The sequence below is a fragment of the Anabrus simplex genome, chromosome 7 (assembly GCF_040414725.1).
Source record: "Anabrus simplex isolate iqAnaSimp1 chromosome 7, ASM4041472v1, whole genome shotgun sequence".
NCBI lineage: Eukaryota > Metazoa > Arthropoda > Insecta > Orthoptera > Tettigoniidae > Anabrus > Anabrus simplex.
This window is the reverse complement of record NC_090271.1, coordinates 116,749,131-116,774,897: the sequence shown is the minus strand read 5'-3', so window position 1 is coordinate 116,774,897 and position 25,767 is coordinate 116,749,131. Positions and strand designations below refer to the sequence as shown.

The 25,767-nt window shown below is 40.4% G+C and overlaps 1 protein-coding gene across 1 annotated transcript in view; it reads right to left on the bottom strand.

The window, feature by feature from the left end:
- LOC136877734 (juvenile hormone esterase) overlaps positions 1-25,767 on the bottom strand; it is a 95,652-nt gene that overhangs the window by 64,899 nt on the left and 4,986 nt on the right. The window contains exon 2 of the mRNA XM_068228727.1: positions 4,716-4,856. Coding sequence (XP_068084828.1) covers positions 4,716-4,856 — 141 coding nt within the window. The remainder of the gene's footprint in view (positions 1-4,715; positions 4,857-25,767) is intronic.

Below are 25,767 nucleotides of genomic sequence, written 5' to 3'. Positions count from 1 at the left end.
TCATGGTGTGGGGAGCTATCGGGTCACAACTGTTAGTGATTGAGGGAGCTCTGACGTCCCAACTGTACGTCATGGATATCCTGCGTCCTCATGTGTTACCTCTCATGCGACAGTAACGTGGTGACATTCTTCAGCAGAATAATGCTCGTCCACACACGGCACGTTCCTATATGAACTATCTGCGTGATGCTGAGGTACTCCCATGGCTAGCAAGACCTCCAGATCTGTCCCCGACAGCTTGGACGTCAACTCGGTCCCAGTGGCAGTGTCCAGGATATCAAGGACCAGTTACAACAGCTGTGGGCCAGCTTGTCCCAGGAGCGGCTACAACGGCTTTTATGATGCCCTTCCCAATCGAATCAGTTCATACATCCAGGCCGAAGGGTGAAACTTCATACTGATAAGGGGGCTCGCACTGCCACGTTTTTTGTAAATTTGACTCGAGTTTGTAATCACTGAAATAGCAACACATATCCTGTCAATATAATCTAATAGGGGTGTTACCATTGATCTATGTGCCATCTGCTTTACATCCTTACTAAAACCTCTAAACACACCCATAAACTTGAATAAAACTGTTACCCTTATTCAACGAGCACAAAACTCATTCATACGATATGCCTTCCAACTGCAACATCACGCTCATGTTACACCATATTTCAGAACAATGGAATAGCTGCGCATAAATGCACGAAGGAATTTTCACCTAAAGACATTTCTTTACCAAGTATTTCGACGAACACTCCTACTTCCCTATCTTCTAATTTTCATTTACTTACCTCATACCATGAAAGTAGTACCCGTTCTGGTCCTTTGCTTGAAATTCCACTAAATCGAACGAATTCCTACAATTATTCCTTACTAGTTAGTGCATCAAGACTCTGGAATATACTCTCAGTGGACATTCGGCATGTTACTTCCTCTCAAAAATTGAAACCTGCCTGCCGAATGATTTCCTGGGAACATATACCTGAGTTGTGTGAGTCATTGTGTGTATGTTGCGTGAATGGGTTTTCTTTTATCTGTTATGTACTCCAATCAATATTATCATTATAATTATTATTGTTACTATTATTACCATTTTTTCCTCTTTATATAATTATTGTCACAGCAATTGCCGTACTGATTTGTAACCAAATCTTAGTTTATCTGTCTGTAGTATTATTTCTTTGTAGAAATAGTGTATCTTACTGTTTTACATTTTTAAATTTTATTGTTAAAAGTATTTAAGTGTAAGAGAGGGCCGTGAATCCTAACTTCGCCACAAATGTAAGTCAGGAATAAATAAATAAATAAATAAATAAATAAGTATTTGTCGATTTTACAAAAGCGTTCGACAATCTCAACAGGACCTTAACATGCGCCAAACTAGAACAGATGGTGGAACAAAACAAGGAACTAAGCGTCTTGATACACAACATCCTGAGTAAAAACAACATCATAATTTCAGACAACGTAACAACCTCCCAAGAAATTATACAGACAAACGGAGTGTTACAAGGAGACCCCCTTAGTCCCCTTCTGTTCAACGTAGCCACACATGACGTGGTCCAAGCAATAAGAACTTCCGCTCCGTCCCTCAAGATTTATATATACGCAGACGACATGGTGATGGGTTCTCACGATACTAACGAACTCCAGAAAGGAATAAATGCTCTAGGAACATGGGCTGAATACAACGGACTGCAAATAAACGCAGAAAAGACAGTACACATGGTCTTCAGGAAAGGAGGACGCCTATCTGCAAGGGACAAAATTTACCTCAAACATGAACCTCTACAAACTACGAACAGCTTCAAATATCTGGGCGTAACGGTCCAGACAACAGCACACTCATTCAGAATTCACACAACACAACGAGCAGCTGCCGCAACCAAAGTCATCTACGACATCATGCCATTAAGAAAACTTTCCGTGGAAACAGCTATAGCCCTCTTTGATGCCAAAATCGTTCCTATTCTAACATACGGAATAGAGATAACATGGGAAAAGTTAAGCTATAAAGACCTAATACGAATGGAAAAAGTGAAAGCCAGATTCTTGAAAGCAGCCCTCGGAATTTCAAAGTACACCAAGTCAAGACTAGCGTACGAACTCGCGAAAGAAACATTTCTAATAGAGAACCTGAGATGGAAATTCAATCTGCCCTGTACAGAGAACTGGAAGAAACTGCGGTTAGAGAGGGAGAAGAAAAAGAAGGAGATATGGCCAGAGTTCTACTCTTCAGAGGCCATGATGAACAGAGCATGGACCGGCACAAACCAGGAACTGAGACATTTTGTAAATTCCATGGCAGTCCATGGCTACCATCACAAAATCTGTAGGTCGAAGACATACCACGACCCGGACTCGATGTGCATATGTGAACTCTGTGGTAAACATTGTGACCGATATCACGTACTGTCGTGTAAAAATCGTGTGAAATCAATCATAGAACTCTGTATTGATTAATTATCCTAATACTGCACAACTTGTGCGCAATAAAGTTTATAATATATAATAAATAAATAAATAAATAAATAAATAAATATATACTCCCTTTTATGTGATTATACCAATGAAGATATTTCGTTATATCAACACCTAGGTCCTTACAGTGACTTACATGACCCACTGTCATCCCATCAACACAGTAACTAAAACTGAGAGGTATTCTCTTCTTTATGAAATTAACAGTCGTACTTTTCAATCCGTTAATCATGCTTTGATGACCATCTCGCAACTCTATTATTATTATTATTATTATTATTATTATTATTCTTATTATTATTATTAAAGCGTCTTTATTGTGGCGAAGTTAGGGCTCCCGGCCCTTTCTTACACTTAACCACTTCATGTATATACAATGTAATTTTTACATAAAATTTAAACATATGAAATTTTTACAACCTAAAGTATAACTAAAGCAACTAAAGTATCACTAACTAAACTAAGGTGAGTAAAGTATAACTAAATTATATACAGGAACACATAGCAATAAACAACCATATTCACTCTCATTCATGCATCCCATTCACACTCAAGAAAGACTGGAAGTGCTTAAAAGATGACGCTGGCAAAGGATTTTAAATTTTGTCTTAGATTTAGCTTCTCTGATGTCATTGGGGAGTTTATTCCACCAGCTCGTGGCGGTGATCGTGAACGATCTGTTGTAGGTTGCGGTTCGATGCACAGGAATTTCTAGCATACAGCCTGACCGGGTATTGAACAGGTGTAGGGAACTAAGGTAGCGAAATCTCGTGGATAGGTAAGGAGAAGTGTTTCCAGAAAGCACTTGATACACCAAAGTAGTTGCATGGAGTCTACGTCTGCCATTCAGTCGTAACCAAGATAATTGTGTATAGAATGGGGATACATGGGCGTATGGTTGTATGTCGAATGCATACCTGATGCATGCATTTTGGGCACGTTGCAGTCTCATGCTTTGCTCGTTATTGATATCAATAAAAACTGTATCACAGTATTCGAGAATTGGAAACAAGAGTGATTGAATGAGCTTTATTTTCAAGGACCAAGGAAATATATTTTTAAACCGCTTCAGAGGATGCAGGCTTTGATATACCTTTTGGCACACTTTCGTCACATGTTGCGACCAGTTCAATGTTTCGCTTATAGCCACACCAAGATTCATAACTGTTTCACAAAATGGAATAATGGTATTGTTTAGTGCCACAGGAGAAATTTCGTATTGTTTTAAGACGTGTAAGTTTTTCGAAGTACCAATGATTATTGCTTGCGTTTTAAGATGATTAATTTTGAGATTGTTACTAAATGCAAAATTACTTATGAGACTTAAATCAGCATTAACTTTTTCTACAGCACTCTGAATTTTATCAGTTCTTGAGTGGTAGTAGATCTGCAGATCATCAGCATAAAGATGATACTTGCAATGTGTAATCGATTTGGCAACATCATGTAAGTAAATTGCAAACAGCAATGGTCCAAGTACAGACCCTTGGGGGACACCGAGGGATTTGTTAAGCCACTCAGATCTGCTATTATTTACTTTGACACACTGACGGCGATTTTTGAGGTACAAACTGAAAAAAGTTTATTGCCGTCTTGCTGAAATTTAATGAATCCAATTTTGAAAGTAGCAGTTGAGGAACAATAGTATCAAAAGCATTAGAAAAATCAAGTAGAACCAGTACAGTCACTTGTCGAGTGTCCATTGCCTGTCGGATATCATCAGTTACTTTCAGTAGGGCAGTCGTTGTGCTGTGTCCTTTCTTGAAACCAGATTGGTAAGGGTCAAGCAATGAGAAGTTAGTCAAGTAAGTGAGGACTTGTTCGTGTACCAAGCGTTCTAGTACTTTGGAAAGGGGTGGGAGAATGGATATAGGGCGATAATCTGATGGTAAACTAGGAGAATTCTTCTTAGGAGTAGGAATGACGATACCGTGCTTCCACACAGTTGGGAATACTCCCTGTACGAGGCAATGATTAAATATATGCGTCAGAATAGGTAATATGGCACCAATAATATTTTTTGTGAAATATAATGGTTTGTCGTCATTACCCGGAGCATCTGACTTGCAGTCCTGCAATCCTGTACAATAATGCTTTAGAATTCTTGTATCATCTGACCTTGGATGTTAAAATAAAAAAATAAAAAAAGTTCATTTATTATCAACTATTCATTCGTCAGCCAACGACAGGAACGTGTACGTTTGTTATTATTTCCTTTAAACATTTTTATTGCCTTTGCGGCTCACCTCTGGCGTGTAGACATTCAGGAAGAGACAATCTTCTTCACTCTGTGACGCTCTTCCAAACACGTTCGGCGGCTGCTTGCACATGTTACCTTCCTGTAGGGCTTCCAAGGTCCCATTCCATGGCCCGGCGGGGACAGGAGCCTGTAAAGAACATGCATAAAATTAAAAATGATATACTAAATCTGTAGTCCAAAGCCAAGGAAGCGCATCTCCAAATGTTCGTGTTTTTTTTTATTAGTGATTCTGTTACATCAAACCGTGATCTATTAGATGCAGTGAGCAGTAAATCCAAATAACTTTAAAAACGAAGATTCCTAAAGTCAAAAAGTAGTAACTCCACATCTTCACCGAACCAAATGGTACTGAATGCCATTTGATTCTGTTTGGTCCTAAGATGTGAGTATACGGAAGCCTTTAACTCCACATTGGTGTGAGTTACTTCGCTTTGGCTCCCAGTTGTTGTAAGGATGTAAAGGAGAGGGTATATAATCTCTGGTAAGACCCCAGCTAGTGGATGGTGCCAATGTATGGGACCCTCACCAGGATTACTTGACTCATGAACTAGAAAAACCCAAAGAAAAGCAGCTCGATTTGTTCAGGGTGGTTTCCGACAAAAGGGTAGCGTTACAAAAATCTTGCATAATTTTGGCTGGGAAGACCTGGGAGAAAGGAGACGAGCTGCTCGACTAAGTGGTATGTTCCAAGTTGTCAGTGGGGAGATGGCGTGGAATGTCATCAGTGGACTAATACGGTTGAGTGGTGTCTTCAAAAGTAGGAAAGATAACAATATGAAGATAGAGTTGGAATTCGAGAGGACAAATTGTGGCAAATATTCGTTTATAGGAAGGGGTGTTAGGGATGGAATAACTTACCAAGGGATATGTTCAATAAATTTCCAATTTCTGTGCAATCATTAAGAAAAGGGTTAGAAAACAACAAATAGGGAATCTGTCACCTGGGCGACTGCCCTAAATGCAGATCAGTAGGGATTGATTGATTGATTGATTGATTGATTGATTGATTGATTGATTGATTGATTGATTGATTGATTGATTGATTGATTGATTGATTGATTGATTGATTGTGGAAGAGTATGGTGCAAAGTCCATTGTCGGATATCTTTGTGCCCTGAAAATAGTACTGTTCAAACAGTGAATTATTGCTCTCCACAAAAGGCATGATACATCGCTGCTCTGTTGTTATTTTCTTCTGTAGATTCCAGATTAGAAGATATCTCTCCAGACTGAGTGTGTGCTGTTAGAAGCAATATTTTTGAAGTGTAACACTGGCAGCAGTAAATTTAAAATTGGAGGGGAACTTATAGTAGTGTTAGCTCTATCAGCTGATGTGCACAGTAATGGAATCGTTTTAAAAGTATACTTTATAATATATTGAAAGAAGAGTAATGTTTAACTATCCTTTTAACTAACAAATTTTAACAGGTAGATGCTCCTATACATACAACTTCATGTTGTAATTTGATAAGGTAAGGTAAGGGTTATTCTGCCCGAAGGCAGGTCCGAACCTCCGCAGAGGTGTTCCTGAGCCGGAGTTTACGTGCGGTAGGGTGGCCAGTTCCTTTCCGCCCCTCCATTCCCTTACCCCCCACCAACAGCGCGTGGCAACCCATCCAACTCCTGACCACGCCCAGTGTTGCTTAACTTCGGAGATCTCACCGGATCCGGTGTTTCAACACGGCTACGGCCGTTGGCTGTAATTTGATAACTGTACCAAACCATTTTATCCAATATGTAGCTGCTTGGCCCGCAATGATCTCCGAGCAATACTAAAGAACACCCCATGCTTCTGAACTACGAGACGGTGTCTGATTTTGATGGTTCCTTACTTCAACATGAAAATTAAAACACAGGTATTCAAATTAAAAGGACAATCATACGTGCAATACATGCCATATTTCTTCAGTAGTGTGGCTACATGTTAAGAAAAATGAACTGGGGAAATTATAATACAAAATTGATTTCGACGAAGAGTTTACGATAATGGACCTGAGGTGATGCAAAAGAAAACCTACTGTGCTTCCTAATCAACTACCAATATTGCGGATCAGCAGCGCTGAGCGTAGTGATCTCATGGCGATGATGCCATCGATAGGAGAGTACACACCATAATTCATCCAGCTCCCCCATAGGGACGATGAGCCAGATCATCCTGATTCCCAATTATGTTGATGTGAATAATATTGTGTGAATAATGGGGAGCCTAATGACATTTCGGTGTTTCCTTAATTATGGGAATATTACTATTTCATATTTACCTGGAATTTGAAACCATCAAGCTGTATACCTGTAATAATTCTACGCTAACTTATAATTTCGACTTATTATTACTGTTAATTACATTTACTTATGTTTTTGTCACTTTTAAACGTTTCACAATTGTATTGCCAACGGCCGTAGCCGTGTTGAAACACCGGATCCCGTGAGATCTTCGAAGTTAAGCAACATTGGGCGTGGTCAGGAGTTGGATGGGTTGCCACGCGCTGTTGGTGGGGGGTAAGGGAATGGAGGAGCGGAAAGGAACTGGCCAACCTACCGCACGTAAACTCCGGCTCAGGAACACCTCTGCGGAGGTTCGGACCTGCCTTCGGGCAGAATAACCCTTACCTTACCAAGTGTATTAATTTAATAAAAACCATGGACTTACTTTCATATGGCTCGGAGATAAACGGAACATAAAATGAATTCCCTTAGAGCCAAACAATCGTAAGCCAATATTTTGACATTAAAAAAGCTACAATGATGAAGAAGAGGTCTGTCCATACTCTTGATTGATGTGCTGTATTTAAATGAAATATTATTAGCAAAAATGCAGTGCGGTGCAAAGCTGCGCAGTGTGTACATAACGTTCATGTTTGTCTCTGTTAATTTGCAGAGTACATCATCATCATCATCATCATCATAATTTTTGCCCTTCAAAATGTAGTTCTGGAGACGAGTGTTGTGAAAATGGAAACGATATCCCATGAAAGCATCCTGAATGAAATCTCAGGTAAGAGAAAAGTACCCCTGATTATAAGCACACATTACGGCACAATATCTTTCTCTCCAACCTTGTTGATGGAAGGAGATGGCGAGGAAAAGGAAGAACGAAGAAAGTCAGACTCCAATACACTGACTGTAACATTAAAAAAACATGGCGCCCGAAATAGCTGGACTGCTCGTATTAGCTAACACAAAAATATCACCTACACATTATAGCAATAGAAGTACTGTTTTGCTAGTGGCTTTACGTCGCACCGTCACAGATAGGTCTTATGGCGACGATGGGATAGGGAACGCGTAGGAGTTGGAAGGAATTGGCCTTAATTAAGGCACAAACCCAGCTTTTGCCTGGTGTGAAAATGGGAAACCACGGAAAATCATCTTCAGAGCTGCCGACAGTGGGATTCGAACCCACTATCTCCCGAATGCAAGCTCACAGCCGCGCGCCTCTAACCACACGGCCAACTCGCCCGGTGGCAGTAATTTAACATGAATGTAACATTATTAGGAAAATCACTGTTGCAAGTGTGAAAAAATTTCACCAACAACCACCTATCACATATAATAAACTACAATCACATGTATTCACCTAGAATAGATGGACAGCCCCATAACAGTAAGTGGATTATTTAGAAACGTCACTAAGCCAAAAAAGGTATTCTCTTTGATTTCAAGTCACTGGATAGATTAAATACATGACAAAACTGTTAAAATGATATTTATAACATCATTGTGACTATTTAAAAAAATCCTAAATTATTCACTCTCACGAGAACTGTGTTGCCGTAGTTACGAAGTGATGGACAATTTCTAATATGCAGCTCCCAACGACAGGAAAGCACACCCGAAATAATGATGCCCAAAGCATTAAAGACCTTGGCGATACCAAAACATATCTTGATATATGGCAGAGTAACACCTCATACAATGATGGTGAAAGTAATGAAAGGTGCAGACACTAAATATATCAGTCTAACCTAGTCAGCGTTCGGGGACGGACGTATTGTGTGGAGGTGCCAGGAGAGTCAGCGTGGAATGTGAACGGTGTGTGGTATAGTAATTCGAGTGGGAAGAGGAAGATGATTGGAGTGGAGCAATATCGTGCAGCTATTGGGAGATGGCAGAGGAAAGAGGGAAAGGAGATAGCTAGAAATAAAGGAGGTATAATGGAAGCAAGAATGTTGGACGAGATGATATTAGCGGCAGCGGTGATATTGGTACTACTAACTATAGGAGGTGTAGAGGTAAACCCTGGCCCGACTTCTAGTGGCAACATGAACTGGGAAGACGTGGAGGTCATAAAAAAAGTGGTGAAAGAAGTGGTGGAAGAAGTATGCCCGTTTGAGCAGATTAAGAATATGATGAAGGAGCAAATGAAGGAATTTGAGCATATACGACGGTGGATACAGGGAAAAACAGACGAGATAATGAGCAAAGTGGAATCCAACGAGAGAGAGATTATAACACTCAAGACAAGAATAAGGGAGATGGAAGGAGAGGTGGTGAAGCTGCGATCGGAAATTGAAGACTGTAACCGAGAACGGAGGAAGAAACACCTATTTATATATGGAGTACCGGAAGATAAAGCAGAAGATAAAGTACTGACAATATACAAAGTAGTGGAGATTATCCAGAAAATGATGAGAATTAACTTTAGCGAAGTTGACATTGATGATGTGGAAAGGATAGGCAAAAAAAGGGGTGACAGACCGATAAAACTGAAGCTGTTTTCCACCTTGATGGCGGAAGCAGTGTTAAAAGGTGCAGACAACATACGTAGCACAAAAATTTGGATCAAAGAAGACATTGGCAGAGAAGGGGTAAAGAACATTAACACACTGAAGAAACATTTGGCCAGGGCTAAATTACAAGGGTTGAGAGCCTATATTAAGGGTCAAAAATTAGTTGTGACTAACGGTATATGGACCAGAGTGTGGACTGCGAAGAAATTACGAGAGATGGAAAATGACAGCAAAGACGAAATGGTAGTGGGGAAAAGTGTGGAAGTAAGACAGACCAGAGACAGTAAAGTGGACGAAGACGGACATGGAGGTAAAGAAAGAACCAAGGACAATAAAGCACCGGATCCAAGCTCGCAGCAAGAAAGAAAGGGATGGATGCGATAGCTGAAGTATTCGAAGTAGCGAACAGGGAGGTATTAGCAGAGATGAGGAGGGAAATAAGGGAGACCAGGGCAATATTGAAGGAGTCCAGAACGGAGGCCAGTGGGAAAGAAGAAAGAAGAAAACAGGGAGCGATTGTGGGAGTAGAAACGCAGGATGTAACAAGAACACGCAAACGAAGCGAAAATACGACTGGGAGTCAGGAAGAAGAAGCAAGAGGTGCCCTAGTGAAAGGGAGAAGTTTGAGCCTAAGAGAGATATGGGGCAAAAAGAACAGAGAAGACGAAGGCATAGTGACAAGAAGTAAAAAGGTAATCTGTAGTTGGAAGTAAATTGCTGCGTTCTGGAGAATAGTGGAGTGTGTGCATGTTATACATAGCCATGACAAGAGCGGTTAAATGACAAGTGGGTCTGAAGAGGCATGATACCAGATGGTGAAGTGTGTAGTGTATGAGGAAGAGAGTGTGTGTAACTAGGACAGGTGCTAAGGAGAAAGTGAATATATGGAGATGGTTGGAATATGAGCTGGGGCTCTAGTAGCCTAGTGATATGTGAGTTAATATGGTTTTATCTTAGTTGACGAATTGCTTGGGCTTTAAAGGTAACTAATACAGTGAAATACTAGATGCTGAGGTGTGATTACCAGTAGAGAATCTTAAGGTGTAGTAAATGGCACTCAGGCATTACAGTGGAGGTAACACGTAGTCAGGTGTGCAACATAAGTAGAATATAAGAAAGGTCAGTGTTCAAGAGAGAATGCGCTGAATGAGATCCCGGCCGGAAGCGATATACTCTGTGGCCTAAGTGCTGATTCAGCCCGACACAGCATTGTACTCTGCCCAGTTATATGTTGCCAGTTTTAGTTTCCCATTACTAGTATTGCCATATTGTCAAATAGATGGAATTACCTTGCAGCAGTAGTTATATTAGTTTTCGTTTTATACCTTTTTATCAATAGCAATATTGAGATCGTTGATATCTGAAAAGACATCAGTGAAGCATTGACATTTGATTATTATTATTTTAAATACTATCAGTTTTCGTTTTATCCCTGTTCTTAACAGCAATATTGAGATTTTTTGAGGTTTGGTTTATATATGGAAAGACAACAGTGACTTATTGACAATTGATTATTATCATTTCTAGTAATTTTTTTTTTTGGTGTTAGTTATTTTTACTATACGAGCTTTATGATATGTGTACAGCAACTTAAGCAGACTAGGCTAGGCATTATTATTTTTCTTCCGTAAAGGATCAATAAGGCTTCATCGCTGTAGATCTGGTAGAAAAATAAAGATTACGATTACGATTACGATCACTAAATATATAAAAGGTCTTTACCCATCGAGGTACATAAATGCAAAACCTCTAATTGCTATAACATTGATGATAAATATATAATAGGTCTTTACCCATCGAGGTACATAAATGCAAAACCTCTAATGACTATAACAATGATGATGACCGAGAATGGGGCCACGGGGTTTGGGTCACGTAGCTATCTGCTTGCATTCGTCAGATGGTGGGTTCGAGCCCTACTGTCGTTTGCCTTGAATATGGTTTGCCGTGGTTTCCCAATTTCACACCAGACAAATGTTGGGGCTGTACCTTAATTAAGATCACTACGGTATCTTCCCTTGTCTAGCCCTTTCCTGTCCCGTCATCACCACAAGACGTATCTGTGTCAATGCGACGTAAAGCAAAATTGTAAAAAAATAAAAAAAAGAAAAAAAGAAAAAAAAGAAAAAAAAAAGAAAAGAAAGTAGGTCTAACCATACGTCTCTAACCTATATAGATGAGCTGTTTCAATTTGCCGGGAAACGGCAACCCCTGAGACGGCTGCAAGCTCCGCCGACAATTGTCTTGCAGGTGCACTCCGATTTCGTCGGGCGGTTAAGACCAGATATCGGTCCTACTGTGGGGTGGTTACCCTTGGTCGACCTGGTATTGGCTTACGACTAACATCTCCTGTGTCTCGAAATCGTCTCCAGAGCCTGTAAATGACACTTTGTAGCACATTCAAGGATACGGCGATTTCGACCTGGGTCTGGCCTTCTTCCAGGTGGCCGAGAATTCCACCCTGTTTAATGGGGTTCAAATGACGTAATTGTGCCATTATGTTGTCACGTTTACCACGAGGCTACACTCCGCACACTATAACAGGGCAAACACGACTGAGAGAATATGGGGCGCAGGCACTGGCTGTGTTTACCTTGCGGTTACGCCGCTAGTCAAAGCAGGGAACACTACTTTCCTACACAAAGCGAACACGTAAGGTTGGTATGTGCATATGTCGTGCGATTTGTGGTCTATTCCTGATGCCTTGTTTACTCGTAACTTATGCTTAACGTTTGGACACTAGTGTGAGAATAGTTACATGAGAGGCGTTAACGTAGTTCTACTTAAACCCGGTTCACAACACGATCACAACAAACACCATAATCTCACATTATTGCGTATAATTGAAGATTCTAAGTGTCTAATGATTCATATTATTACACTCGCCCAATTATATTTTACAAAGAAATTAATATCTATTGACATCTTTCATGAAATTTCACCGACTGCATACGAAAACAAAAAAACCTACGTTTCCAACATGCCCGGCTACTGGATTCGCCATCTTGGATCGATAGAGAGTAGCAGCAAAGTCTGAAGGTAGGAGTCAGTCTTGGACTAAGTATTTACAGCACCTGGTGTTTAATCTTCGGTATAGAGCAAACATTTAGGTGAAACGTGGGGGTGATTAAAATAATTTTGGTTGCGTGACACTTATTCAATTCATAGTGTTTAAAAGTGCCCTTCCTGGCGAGATGTAGTGTTTACGGTGCACTATGTCTTCTGGTATGGGCTAGAACAATTTGTTGCCTTCATTGATCTGTCTCAGTCTCATCCTTGGCTTTGACAATATGAAAGTGCCCGTGGTATGATCGATGCTAGTAATACGATTCCTTATGCAGCCAGTCCCTGTTGTGAATGCTGTTAAAATATCGCTCATAGGGTCAAATTTGTGAATGCATTTCAGTACTCTTGGCAGTCTGATATGCAATATAAACTACTTTCTTGGTGAGGAAAGAAACGGAAAACTACCTCACTCCTCATTTCACTAGTATGCTTCTTCAGTGACGCCTCGTCTATCAGTGATATCTTTTGGTGGAGCTGTGGAGGATTAAACCAGCCTTCGGGTTGAATACCCAATATAGGCTACATACATACATACAGTGTGAAAGAAATTACAAAATGATTCTAGAAAGTGGAATTGTGTGTGTTTAAATAATATTTTGAAATCCTACTTTCCTGTAACTTTTGTTATAGACGTACGGTTTTTTCGAAAATCTGAACATTATGGAAATAAGTGGAAAAACGCTTTAAAGCTCCCTCGGCCCGCTCCTCAGAAATATTGTATTAATTTATAGCCTAGAATGTTTACAGTAGTGCAGTAGTATTAAAGCAAAATTGGAAGCATGGCGTATTTTGAAGATGATGATGGAAATAATATTATGTATTGGAACAACTGTTACCCTGCAATTGTAATAAATTACTTCGGATAAATACCGAGCAGTCGGCGTAATTCTGTGAAATCATTGTCAAAAGCACTACAGACAATAAACTTCAAAGTAATAATAAGCATGCATTTATTTATTTACTAGCTCTTATCGACGGTTTCGCTTGCGAGGATTTGGTAAGTTGATAAAAATTAATTGTTCCTCGGTACTGCACTAGGACATTATCTGAAATTGCCTAAAGTGAAAGAACTCAACGAACAATTGCATTTCGTTTACCCCAGAACCTTTTTGTAAACCACGTTTGTGGCTTAGCCTTTTGGGTCTCAGATGACCAGGCTACTGGCAGAGCTAAATCTGGAACATGCGACATGGAACTTTACATGTGAGAACAGTCCTCTTTTAAGTCGAAAATAAAAGAGTTTCTTTATTTCTAAAGGAGATTCCAAGTACCGATTTTCACGCCTGTAACATCATAGTTTTTGAGATATAAGTAACCTTATAAAGAGAAATCCTCCATCTTCACTTATTTTCGATCTCCAGCTTAAGTTGATTTTCCGAAAACAAAAAGTAAGTGTTTCTTTGTTTTTAAAGGGGATTACAAATACCAGTTTTCACGTTTGTAACTGTTAATCTATGAGGTATACTGTATATATACTCATTTTAAGAACTGTCCCAGTCCTTGGCTGAGTGAACATTGTTGAGGCCTTCGGTTCACAGGGTTCCATGTTCGATTCCGGGCTGGGTCGGGGATTTTAATCGCATGTGATTAATTCATCTGCCTCGGGGACAGGTTGTTTGTGTTTGTCCCAACACTCTCCTCTTCACATCACTCAACACACCACATTACCAACCACAACAGGAACACGCAATAGTAATTACATCCCTACACACGGGGTTGGCGTCAGGAAGGGCATCCAACCGTAAAACAGGATCAAATCCTCATGTGTGACACAGTTCGCACCTGCAACAGTACAGGTGTGGGAAAGCGGTAGTAGAAGAAGATAATAATTTTAAAAACTTCACCCGCTTTTTTTTTATTTCACTTAAGTGGATTTTCCAAAAAAAAAGTTGATTTATTTTTAAAAGAGATTCCAAGTACCAGTTTTAACGTTTGTAACATCTCCAGTTTCTGAGATATGTGTGTCCCCATATAAATAATTCAACTCCTTCCTCATTTCTTCCCTCCCCTCCTCACCTCTTAAGTCGATTTTCCGAAAAAACAATTTGTGTTATTTCACTTTTGAAGGAGATTCCAAATACCAATTTAAATTTATTTAACATGTTAGGTTTTTGTGGTATACTGTAGATAATCTCGCTGCTGTATGCATACTGGAGTGGACGTTGCCATGGTTACGGCAGTTCATTTCTTTATCCGATTCCTACATCATGAGTAGTGTGGTGACAATATCTCCATAACGGTCGGTTTTAGGGCCTTAAAACATGGTTTCCGGGCCCGTAGGGCTTACCGAGTTTTGTTCCCTGGGTCAAGCTGCTTAAAATGAGCTTTGTCTCGTCCTTGTACGACAAATTCGATTTCGCCTATATTAGCCTATTATTTTTATATTTTTCTATCCTCCCCCGTCCCCCCTCGAATTGTCTTCAAAAATCAAATACAGCCCATGTTACTCATTGTTAATGTAACTTTCTATAGGTGGAGTAATTTTTAAAATCGGTTCAGTAGTTTTTGAGTCTATCCGTTACAAACAAACATACAAAATTTTCCTCTGTGTAATATTAGTATGGATTTAAATCAGATATGGATTAAACAAGTGCACTATGAATTACGATTACTATTAATGAATAAGTATGGGATAAATAGGAAGTATAGTAGTATAATAAGCGGGTTCGGCCGCCTCCTCCTCCTCCCGCCGCACGCCTCCGATCGCCTCCTCCTCCGCCGCCCGCGGGAAATTTGAATTTTGGCGGGAAATTTGAATTTGTAAACAAAGCCACGTGCGTTTTGACAGCTGTCATCGACAACAACGCATCGCTAACCTCACTGCTGCCATCTTGACGGGCCTAAACCTCACTAGTGCCAACTTAACCTAACTAGCGCGAGGTAAACAAAGCCACGTGTTTTTTGACAGCCACGTGCTTTTTGACAGACAACAACGCATCGCTAACCTCAGTACTGCCATCTTGACGGACCTAAACCTCAGTAGTGCCAACTTAACCTCACTAGCGCGAGGTAAACAAAGCCACGTGCTTTTTGACAGCCACGTGCTTTTTGACAGATTTGTAAACAAAGCCACGTGCTTTTGACAGACAACAACGCATCGCTAACCTCAGTACTGCCATCTTGACGGGCCTAAACCTCAGTAGTACCAACTTAACCTAACTAGCGCGAGATAAACAAAGCCACGTGTTTTTTGACAGCTGTCATCCGCCATCTTTGAGCACTGTGCTGCCCTCTATATCGCAGTAGCTGCAAAATTCATCACCTGTCATCGGCAGTGCTGCCATCTTGACGGGTCTAAACCTTAGTGCTACCAACTTAACCTAACTAGCGCGAGGTAAACAAAGCCACGTGTTTTTTGACAGCTGTCATCCACCATCTTTAATCTATAGAGCACAGTGCTACCCTCTTTGTGGTGGCGGATAATTTGAAAAATGCTTTTTTGACAGCAGCCATCTTGCATCGCAAACCTCAGTGCTGCCCTCTTTAGCTAGATACCTGTGGTGGCAGACAATTCCACGTGACAGCAGCCATCTTTAATCAAGAGAGCACCGTGCTGCCCTCTATGTGGTGGTGGTAAATTCCACGTGGTCTTGTTTGGAAACAAACTCACGTGCTTTTTTGACAGCCGTCATCCACCATCTTTAATCAACAGAGCACAGTGCTGCACTCTATGTGGTGGCGGCAATTTGAAAAAATCTATGTGCTCTTGTTGGGAAACAAAGCCACGTGCTTTTTTGACAGCTGTCATTCGCCATCTTTGAGCACTGTGCTGCGGGCAATTTCGTCAGCTGTCATCCGCCATCTTTGAGAACAGTGCTGCACTCTATGTGGTGGTGGCAAATTCCAAGTGCTTTACAAACCTATGCGCTTTTCTGACAGCCGTCATCCGCCATCTTTGAGAACAGTGCTGCCCTCTATGTAGCGGTGGCAAATTCCAAGTGCTTTACAAACCTATGCGCTTTTCTGACAGCCGTCATCCGCCATCTTTGAGAACAGTGCTGCCCTCTATGTGGTGGTGGTAAATTCCACGTGCTTTACAAACCTATGCGCTTTTCTGACAGCTGTCATCCGCCATCTTTGAGAACAGTGCTGCCCTCTATGTAGCGGTGGCAAATTCCAAGTGCTTTACAAACCTATGTGCTTTTCTGAGAGCTGTCATCCGCCATCTTTGAGAACAGTGCTGCCCTCTATGTAGCGGTGGCAAATTCCAAGTGCTTTACAAACCTATGCGCTTTTCTGACAGCCGTCATCCGCCATCTTTGAGAACAGTGCTGCCCTCTATGTGGTGGTGGTAAATTCCACGTGCTTTACAAACCTATGCGCTTTTCTGACAGCTGTCATCCGCCATCTTTGAGAACAGTGCTGTCCTCTATGTAGCGGTGGCAAATTCCAAGTGCTTTACAAACCTATGTGCTTTTCTGAGAGCTGTCATCCGCCATCTTTGAGAACAGTGCTGCCCTCTATGTAGCGGTGGCAAATTCCAAGTGCTTTACAAACCTATGTGCTTTTCTGACAGCTGTCATCCGCCATCTTTAATCACCGTGCTGCCGGGTGACGGCAAATTCCACGTGCTCTTGTTTGGAAACAAAGCTTTTAATCCAGAGAGAACAGTGCTGCCCCGGTAGCGGCAAATTCTACGTGCTTTACAAAGCTATGTGCTTTTTTGACAAAAAAAAAATTCTGCTCTCGAGATACTTACCGAACTATACTTACGAAACTGCTCATCACCTTCTTTCTTCTTCTATGAGTAATAAACAAAAACTCTATCTTGCAAATAAGGAGTGGGAGGAAGGTAATACCTAACCTAAAATAAAAGAATATGCCAATTCTACATTATTTATTTACATCTTGTATGTACAAGTTTTATCTTGAATCATTTTACCCCAGTGATGTTTGCGTACTTCTCGATGCAATTCTTGAATGTACAAGTTTAAACTTGCCGTACTACACTCTCAGCATACCTCTTTGTGATGTAAGACAGCGTAACGTAAGTACACACACCTCTAGCATAATGTTTATGTAAAGTAGTACTTATCAATACTACTATGCCCCCAGGCTAGCGTGTTGGTAGAATTTGGAATGACAAACCGTTTACAATCATCGCTATTAAGGGCTACCTTACTAATTAAATGAGTGTACAACTGGTGCTTCTTGCTTCTAATGACAGACATTTGCTTATGCAAAACAGGTGGATTACTTTTAATGCAATTGTTATAGTTTTCAAAACTTAGCTGATTCTGAACGACATTCTTTTTAACCCCCTTCAATCTCTTTATTTGTAATTCATTTAAGAGTTTTATGCAATATGACTTGGATTTAGTACCTACAAATGAATCGATAATATTCCCAGCACATTCATCTTTCATTTTACCTAGAACCTTTTTGTTCACTAGCGGTAGATGATATTGATTATCTGCAGGATAGTTACTCGTATCAAACCTACCCAAGTCAGGCTTTATATCATTGTAATAGTCATCAGTTTTGATTTGATAAATAAACGAATCGGTATCTGTGTAGAGCAATTGCGCATTATGCGCGTACTTCTTCATCATATAATCGTAATGGAATTCATACATGAGTGTTTTAGCCAATTCAAGTACTGCAAAGCCGACGTAGGTAGGTTTGTCATACTTAACCTTGACACGATTCATCTGTATAATAACTAAATTCTCATGTATGATGGTGCAGCTGTGGAAATTTGGTTTACTTATTAAATAGTTAGCACCATACCTTTTCTTAATATTATCCCAGTTTGTAATCAATTTTACATCAACGCGTTTGTCAACATTCTCCATAGTCTTACCAAACACACTGTTATTCATGAGCTTGTAGAAATCTTTTTCAAACTCGTTAACCGCATTCGTTCTTAAATTATTGTTCAGATCGATATATGGCTTTAGCCACGGTGACTGATTAAATTCTAGTACACGATGAATTTTGGATAACTTCAAACCATGCTGCAAACACTGTTTTAAATTTCGGTAATGAATGATATACTTAGATTTATCGCATAAATTAGCAATGAGCATTTTCGTCGTTGATGCAATGTACGGGGACTTCATATTTTCAGGGCAGAACGGTAGGTCATTATGAGAAGTGTGTAACTCTTTAGGATACTGTAAGTCAACTTCGAGGAAATAACCTTTATCAGCTTCATCGCCTAGGGCGTGTAGCTGTAAAGCATCAATTTCGCACTGCGTCAGCCAGCGGAAACCACTCACCGGTAGATGCTGACTCATTGCCCACCCATACTGATTATTAGCATCCAGATAAACGATATACTGAGATTCCTGACTAGAATCGAAACTCGGCATGTACTTATTATTAGCCCTCGAATATCGTCCGCTGCACTGACTCAGACCGCCTCGAATGGATGCTTTTATAAAGTGCACCATATCGATATCGGTCAGCAGTTCCAAATTCACACGCGTGTATTTTAACATCGCGTCCCAACTTAACCCAGGTGCAGTAAAATACTGACATGGGTCAAGGCTGTAGGTGTTCATGCAAACACAGCGAAAATTTTCAAAAACATCAGCTAACAAAAGTACATCTGTCTTTAAATATAAATCGGAGTATTCACCTAGCGTTTGAATGTGGAACTGCTCCCAGATATGTTGTGCATGTAAATAGTCATCATCACTAATATCTGCTGAATTCAGCGAGCTGTAAAAGGATTGTTTCGATGGTAAGGCACGTTCTTCGAGGCGGTCTAAGCAGTCGAGATATTCGTAACAAAAAACACCCTTACGCTGAAGTAAATTAAACTGCGCTTCTTCAGGGAAAACGCGTCGAATTTCTGTAAATTGTTCAGGCTGTAAATGACTAGAAAGTTTATCGAGGCTACTCGCCATAAAGCGAAACGAGTCAAGGAATCTCAGTTTTATAGAATGCTCAGCATCTACTTTTACAGACTTTGCAAACGCAATGTACCGCTCTTTATTCTGAGGGATTATATCTACTTTTTCATCCGAAGCTCCAAATTGTGAAATGATGAAATGAGAGTCGTAACCAGATAAGTTATGAAAAATTACAGGGATAAATTTAGGAACTCTATACTTAAGATTACAGCTATAATGAGCGACACATCTGTAGAAACCAGTTAAATGATCATGATCAAAAACTTTAGGGTCATTTTCGGAAAATTCCCCATCACAAATGCTACACTTTGTAGCACGTTCATGATCATTTAACTGAATTTCGGTGAGTGGCTTCATAGGAATATTACTATTCAGAATACGACCGAGACGAACTGCATCACTTTCAAGTCTTTCTAAAAATACTTTAGCAGCATCATGTCCTCGATACAGCTCTAACTTGTTAAGCGTACTATCGTAACTACACTTGATGTAATACGCGAAGCTATACGGGACATGCATGTGCGTAGTATTAGTGAAAGAGTTGTCAGGATTAGGTGAGCATGTGTTGCATGGCGTGAGGATGGCTTCAATGTCTGCATAAATCACGAACGGTACCCACATCTGCTTGTGAAAATTTGTAAATTTTAAAACATTATTGCCTGTAGTAGGTATCTCTGTACGTACATGATTGCAGTCATTCTTGGAATGCTTCGTTAACTGATCTTCAGTTCTAAAATACTGCAAGCATCCATCACATAGCCACTTTTTACACTTATCTTTTGACAATTGACTACCAACAAGTCTACTCAGATTTTTAATCCAGCAAAAGTGGCTATTCTCACTGTTTTCAATATAGAGTAAATTAACATGAGTACTCTTCTTATGACATGTATAATACAGAGGACCTACTACAGACTTTTTCTCTACACCATACACATTAATACTAATGTTATTTAGTTCCTCAAAGCGCTTAATATCTTTTAACTGTACGGGAAATTCTATACTATCGAAATTTAGCTGCGTTGAATAGTGTGGATAGGATGATGTTCTCTTAGCTACGTCTGATTTCGCAGGATTTAAAGCCGACATCACCGCCCATGCAAAACATGCTTCGTCATTGTTTCGGATGTTTACAACAGCTTCTTTTCGCTGAATCCATGTCGGCAGCTCAATGTGCGAAGATCCACGCATAGGATTGTACTTATTGATGTTAACTTCTAGATACATTATCTCAACTAAAGCCCACCATGATTCCTTTTCCTGAAATTCCTCGCTCTTAGTTGAAATAATGTTAGAGACATCCCTAAGTACATCACCAAAATTAGTCGACTGACTTATGACAAAATTCTTCGTATTGAATGATTTAATGTCCGTTATTTCGGATTCATCCGTGCTTTTAATGTACAAGGCGAAAAGTTCAAAATTAACTTTAAATAAACTATGATTGGACAAAGATTTAGCAAGAAGCTGTTGTACATCCGGTTGAACGCAATTTAAAAATTTGAAGTGCTCTGAAACTTTTGACTGGTGCGAATTCGGTAACTAGCAATCCTACTTTTAAATGCTGTATTAATTTCCTCGATGTTTGCGTTACTACCACTTCTACACGCATTATTTTTATGCGCATTACTCCGTAAGTGCCCCTGAAAATGCGAAGATGGTACATCAGTGTTACAGTGCTCGCAGTGAATAGTTTGAAGTTCATGATTTTTTCTAGGTTTTTTACTACTAGTACTTTCTACAGCTACATCAGTAGCTGCACGCTTTTCCCCTACTACTACCTGAGGGCAAGTAGATATTTGATGTACCTCTGCTAAGTGATCCTCATATCGCTCTACGTTAGCGAAATACACACTACAAACTTTACATAAAGCTGATGTTATGCTAGGGTGTTTTGATTTCATATGGCGCGTGAAGTTATCACGCCTTGTAAACGTTACATTACATTCCTCGCAGCAGGGGGACATCTGTTCATGATTTTTTCTAGGTTTTTTTCTACTAGTACTTTCTACGGCTACATCAGTAGCTGCACGCTTTTTCCCTACTACTACCTGAGGGCGAGTAGATATTTGATGTTCCTCTGCTAAGTGATCCTCATATCTCTCTACGTTAGCGAAATACACACTACAAACTTTACATAAAGCAGATGTTATGCTAGGGTGTTTTGATTTCATATGGCGCATGAAGTTATCACGCCTTGCAAACGTTACATTACATTCCTCGCAGCAGGGGAACATCTGAAAAGAGAACGACCGATAGAGATTAGGTGAAAGTTACGGAAGAAACCAAGTTTCAGCGTATAGAGGTTGGACATGGCTGTGAGTTAGGCCTATAGCATGAGGATTGAAGAGAACGACTAAAGTTACGATGTTCGGAAGAAACCAAGTTTAAGCCTGTTGAGGACGGACATAGCTATGTGTGCGTGTTTGAAATTATACCACGTCTATAGTATGTAGGTTGAAGAGAACAATTATTTATGAATAGCTTAAAGTTACGGAAGAAAACAAGTTTCAGCCTGTTGAGGGCAGACATAGCTATGTGTACGTGTTTGAAATTATACCACGTCTATAGTATGTTGATTAAAGAGAACAACTATTTATGATTAGCTTAAAGTTACGATGTTCGGAAGAAACCAACTTGCAACCTGTTGAGGGCAGACATAGCTATGTGTGCGTGTTTGAAATTATACTACGTCTATAGTATGTAGATTAAAGAGAACAACTATTTATCAATAGACTAAAGTTACGATGTTCGGAAGAAACCAAGTTTAAGCCTGTTGAGGACGGACATAGCTATGTGTGCGTGTTTGAAATTATACCACGTCTATAGTATGTAGATTAAAGAGAACAACTATTTATGATTAGCTTAAAGTTACAGAAGAAACCAAGTTTCAGCCCGTTGAGGGCAGACATAGCTATGTGTACGTGTTTGAAATTATACCACGTCTATAGTATGTTGATTAAAGAGAACAACTATTTATGATTAGCTTAAAGTTACGATGTTCGGAAGAAACCAACTTTCAACCTGTTGAGGGCAGACATAGCTATGTGTGCGTGTTTGAAATTATACTACGTCTATAGTATGTAGATTAAAGAGAACAACTATTTATCAATAGACTAAAGTTACGATGTTCGGAAGAAACCAAGTTTAAGCCTGTTGAGGACGGACATAGCTATGTGTGCGTGTTTGAAATTATACCACGTCTATAGTATGTAGATTAAAGAGAACAACTATTTATGATTAGCTTAAAGTTACAGAAGAAACCAAGTTTCAGCCCGTTGAGGGCAGACATAGCTATGTGTACGTGTTTGAAATTATACCACGTCTATAGTATGTTGATTAAAGAGAACAACTATTTATGATTAGCTTAAAGTTACGATGTTCGGAAGAAACCAACTTTCAACCTGTTGAGGGCAGACATAGCTATGTGTGCGTGTTTGAAATTATACTACGTCTATAGTATGTAGATTAAAGAGAACAACTATTTATCAATAGACTAAAGTTACGATGTTCGGAAGAAACCAAGTTTAAGCCTGTTGAGGACGGACATAGCTATGTGTGCGTGTTTGAAATTATACCACGTCTATAGTATGTAGGTTGAAGAGAACAATTATTTATGAATAGCTTAAAGTTACAGAAGAAACCAAGTTTCAGCCTGTTGAGGGCAGACATAGCTATGTACGCACCCCGCGTGAGGATTAAAGAGAACAACTATTTATCAATAGACTAAAGTTACGATGTTTTAGAAGAAACCAAGTTTCAACGAATAGAGGTCAGACATACCTTAAAATCTTCGCGCTGCAAACTGTTACTCGGATGTATAAAATGCGTGCGTTCAAGCCTGAAACTCGAATGATAATATTCTGCTCGTACCTAAAAAAAGAAGAAACATGTATGAATGTAGTGTAGGGTGCATCATCTAACCTAGTTATCTTTATAACTCAAAGTTCGAAAACATACCTTTTTAAAAAAATGCACGTGCTGCAGACTGTTACTGGGATGAATAAAATTGTGTACTTTCGAACGGTACCTAAAAAAGAACAAACATATATGAATGTAGATGTCTAGCGTAGAAGTTGCTTTGCAAATAAAAAAAGTAACTAACAGTTCTACCTTACCTTAAGATAAAGGCTGAAGAATAATATTCACTGCAGACGGGAGATGCGTGTGTACGTAATAAACGCATACAGAGAACTGTGAGCACTTCGCGCAGACTGCAGCGGCTAAATATTCTGCTTGTTACCAACCGGATGTGAAAAAATCGCTGAGCTGACAACTGCGGTACAGTCGGGACGAATGCAACAAGAGCTCCCACCTGCAGGCTGACGTATTCGAACCTCCTGTTGATGCCGAGGTGTCAGAATTTAAGAGTTCGAGCCTTGGAAAGTTAGCGTGTGATCCTCGACTTCTCGAGGGTACATACGCGGTATTCCTTACCTGTAGGTATTGAGCTAAAGCTAGATCATGTAATGACGATCGCGCAGGGCCCCCTCGCCTAGCATTTACGGCTTCTAGTTCGAACCCGCTATCTACCGAAGTAGCGAGAATGATTGAAGAATGTTGAGGGTGATTCATTCGTCGGATGGAGGCGTTAAGCTATGTGCAGGCTTCTTCTAGTCGGGGTACGCGATTCAAATCCTGGTAACTTATGCCGTCGGGAAGGGCATCTAGCTAGATCATGTTATGACGATCGCGCAGGTCCCTCACCTAACATTTACGGCTTCCATTTCGAACCCGCTATCTTCCGAAGTAGCGAGAATGATTGAAGAGTGTTTGAGGGTGATTCATTTGTTGGATGGAGGTGTTAAGCTGGCTTCTTCGGTAGGAGTAGGCTATGTCGGGATATCGATTTAAAATCCTAGTCAGGAGGGGCAGCCGGTCGTAAAACTATGGTGTGAGGCGGGTGTGCAAGAAAGCTAGCAATAAGTAAGGGCTGTTGATGGGGACGTTAAACCTTGTGCAGACTCCTTCGAAAATGATTTTTTGAGTACAAGACTTGACGGTGATTCATTTGTCGGATGGAGGCAATAAGCCTTGTGCAGGCTTCTTCAGCGGGAGTAGGCTATGTGTCGGTACCGGGATATCTAGTTATAAAACCCGCTACAACAAATTTATCGCGTATACTGCGATTTAAAATCCTAGTCAGGAAGGGCAACCGGTCGTAAAACTATGGTGTGAGGCGGGGTGTGCAAGAAAGCCAGCATTATGTAAGGGCTGTTGATAGGAGGCGTTAAACTATGTGCAAGCTCCTTCACCAGGAGAAGCCTACATGCCGGTACCGTGCAGGTTCTTTCGATAGGAGTAGGCACTGTGTGTGTTTTAACCTCTCCGTACAATCATGATATTTTACGTTAGGAACTTACATAGGCTAAATGCTACACATTCCGTGGCAGAGCCAGGAATCGAACTCGGACCTCCGAGGGTAGCAGCTAATCACACTAACTACAGCACTACAGAGGAGGGCTATTTCAGAATATTTTACAACCTTAATTAGTACTGTGTTTTAAGAGCTTACATGCTACTCGGCTAAGAAGACGTTCGCGAGTTACAAGCATGCCGTGTCCTCGTTCAAGGTCGAGCCGGAAGATACGTGTACAATTTCAGCTAACACACGCATTCCACACAACTCGCTCAGAATGACTGTGCCGATACTTCGAGGACTGTAGAACAAATCTATAGCCTACAGTATGCATGCCTCTCACCCGGTAGTCTCGGGTTCGATTCTCTTGGGAATAAAAATGTGTTTAAATCACATGAATGTGTTGAGTTCTCCTTCCTGATGCAAAACTAGCAGTATCTAACCTCATACACCATAGTTTTACGACCGGTTGCCCTTCCTGACAACTCGGATTAAGAATCTGTTTTACAACGTCTAACACGGGGAATCGGGGATTTACAGCTAGATGCACTTCTTAGATTTTAAATCACGAACTATTGTTTTACGGCTGGATGCCCTTCCTGACTAAGATTTTAAATCGCAAGAATTTGTTTTAAGACTAGTCGCCCTTCCTGATGCAAAACTGGCAGTATCTAGCCTCATACACTATGGTTTTCGACCGGTTTCCCTTCCTGAAAACTCGGATTAAGAATCTGTCGAGAATCGGAGAGGATTTACAGCTAGATGCTCGCCGGATGCCCTTCCTGACTAAGATTTTTAAATCGCATGAATTTGTTGGGTTACCCTTCCTGACGCAAAACTAGCAGTATCTAGCCTCTCACGTCATACACTATTGTTTTCGACCGGTTGCCCTTCCTGACAACTCGGATTAAGAATCTGTTTTACAACTTCTAACACGAGAATCGGGGATTTACAGCTTAAAGATGGCGGATGACGGCTGTCAGAAAAGCACATGGGTTTGTAAAGCACGTGGAATTTGCCGTC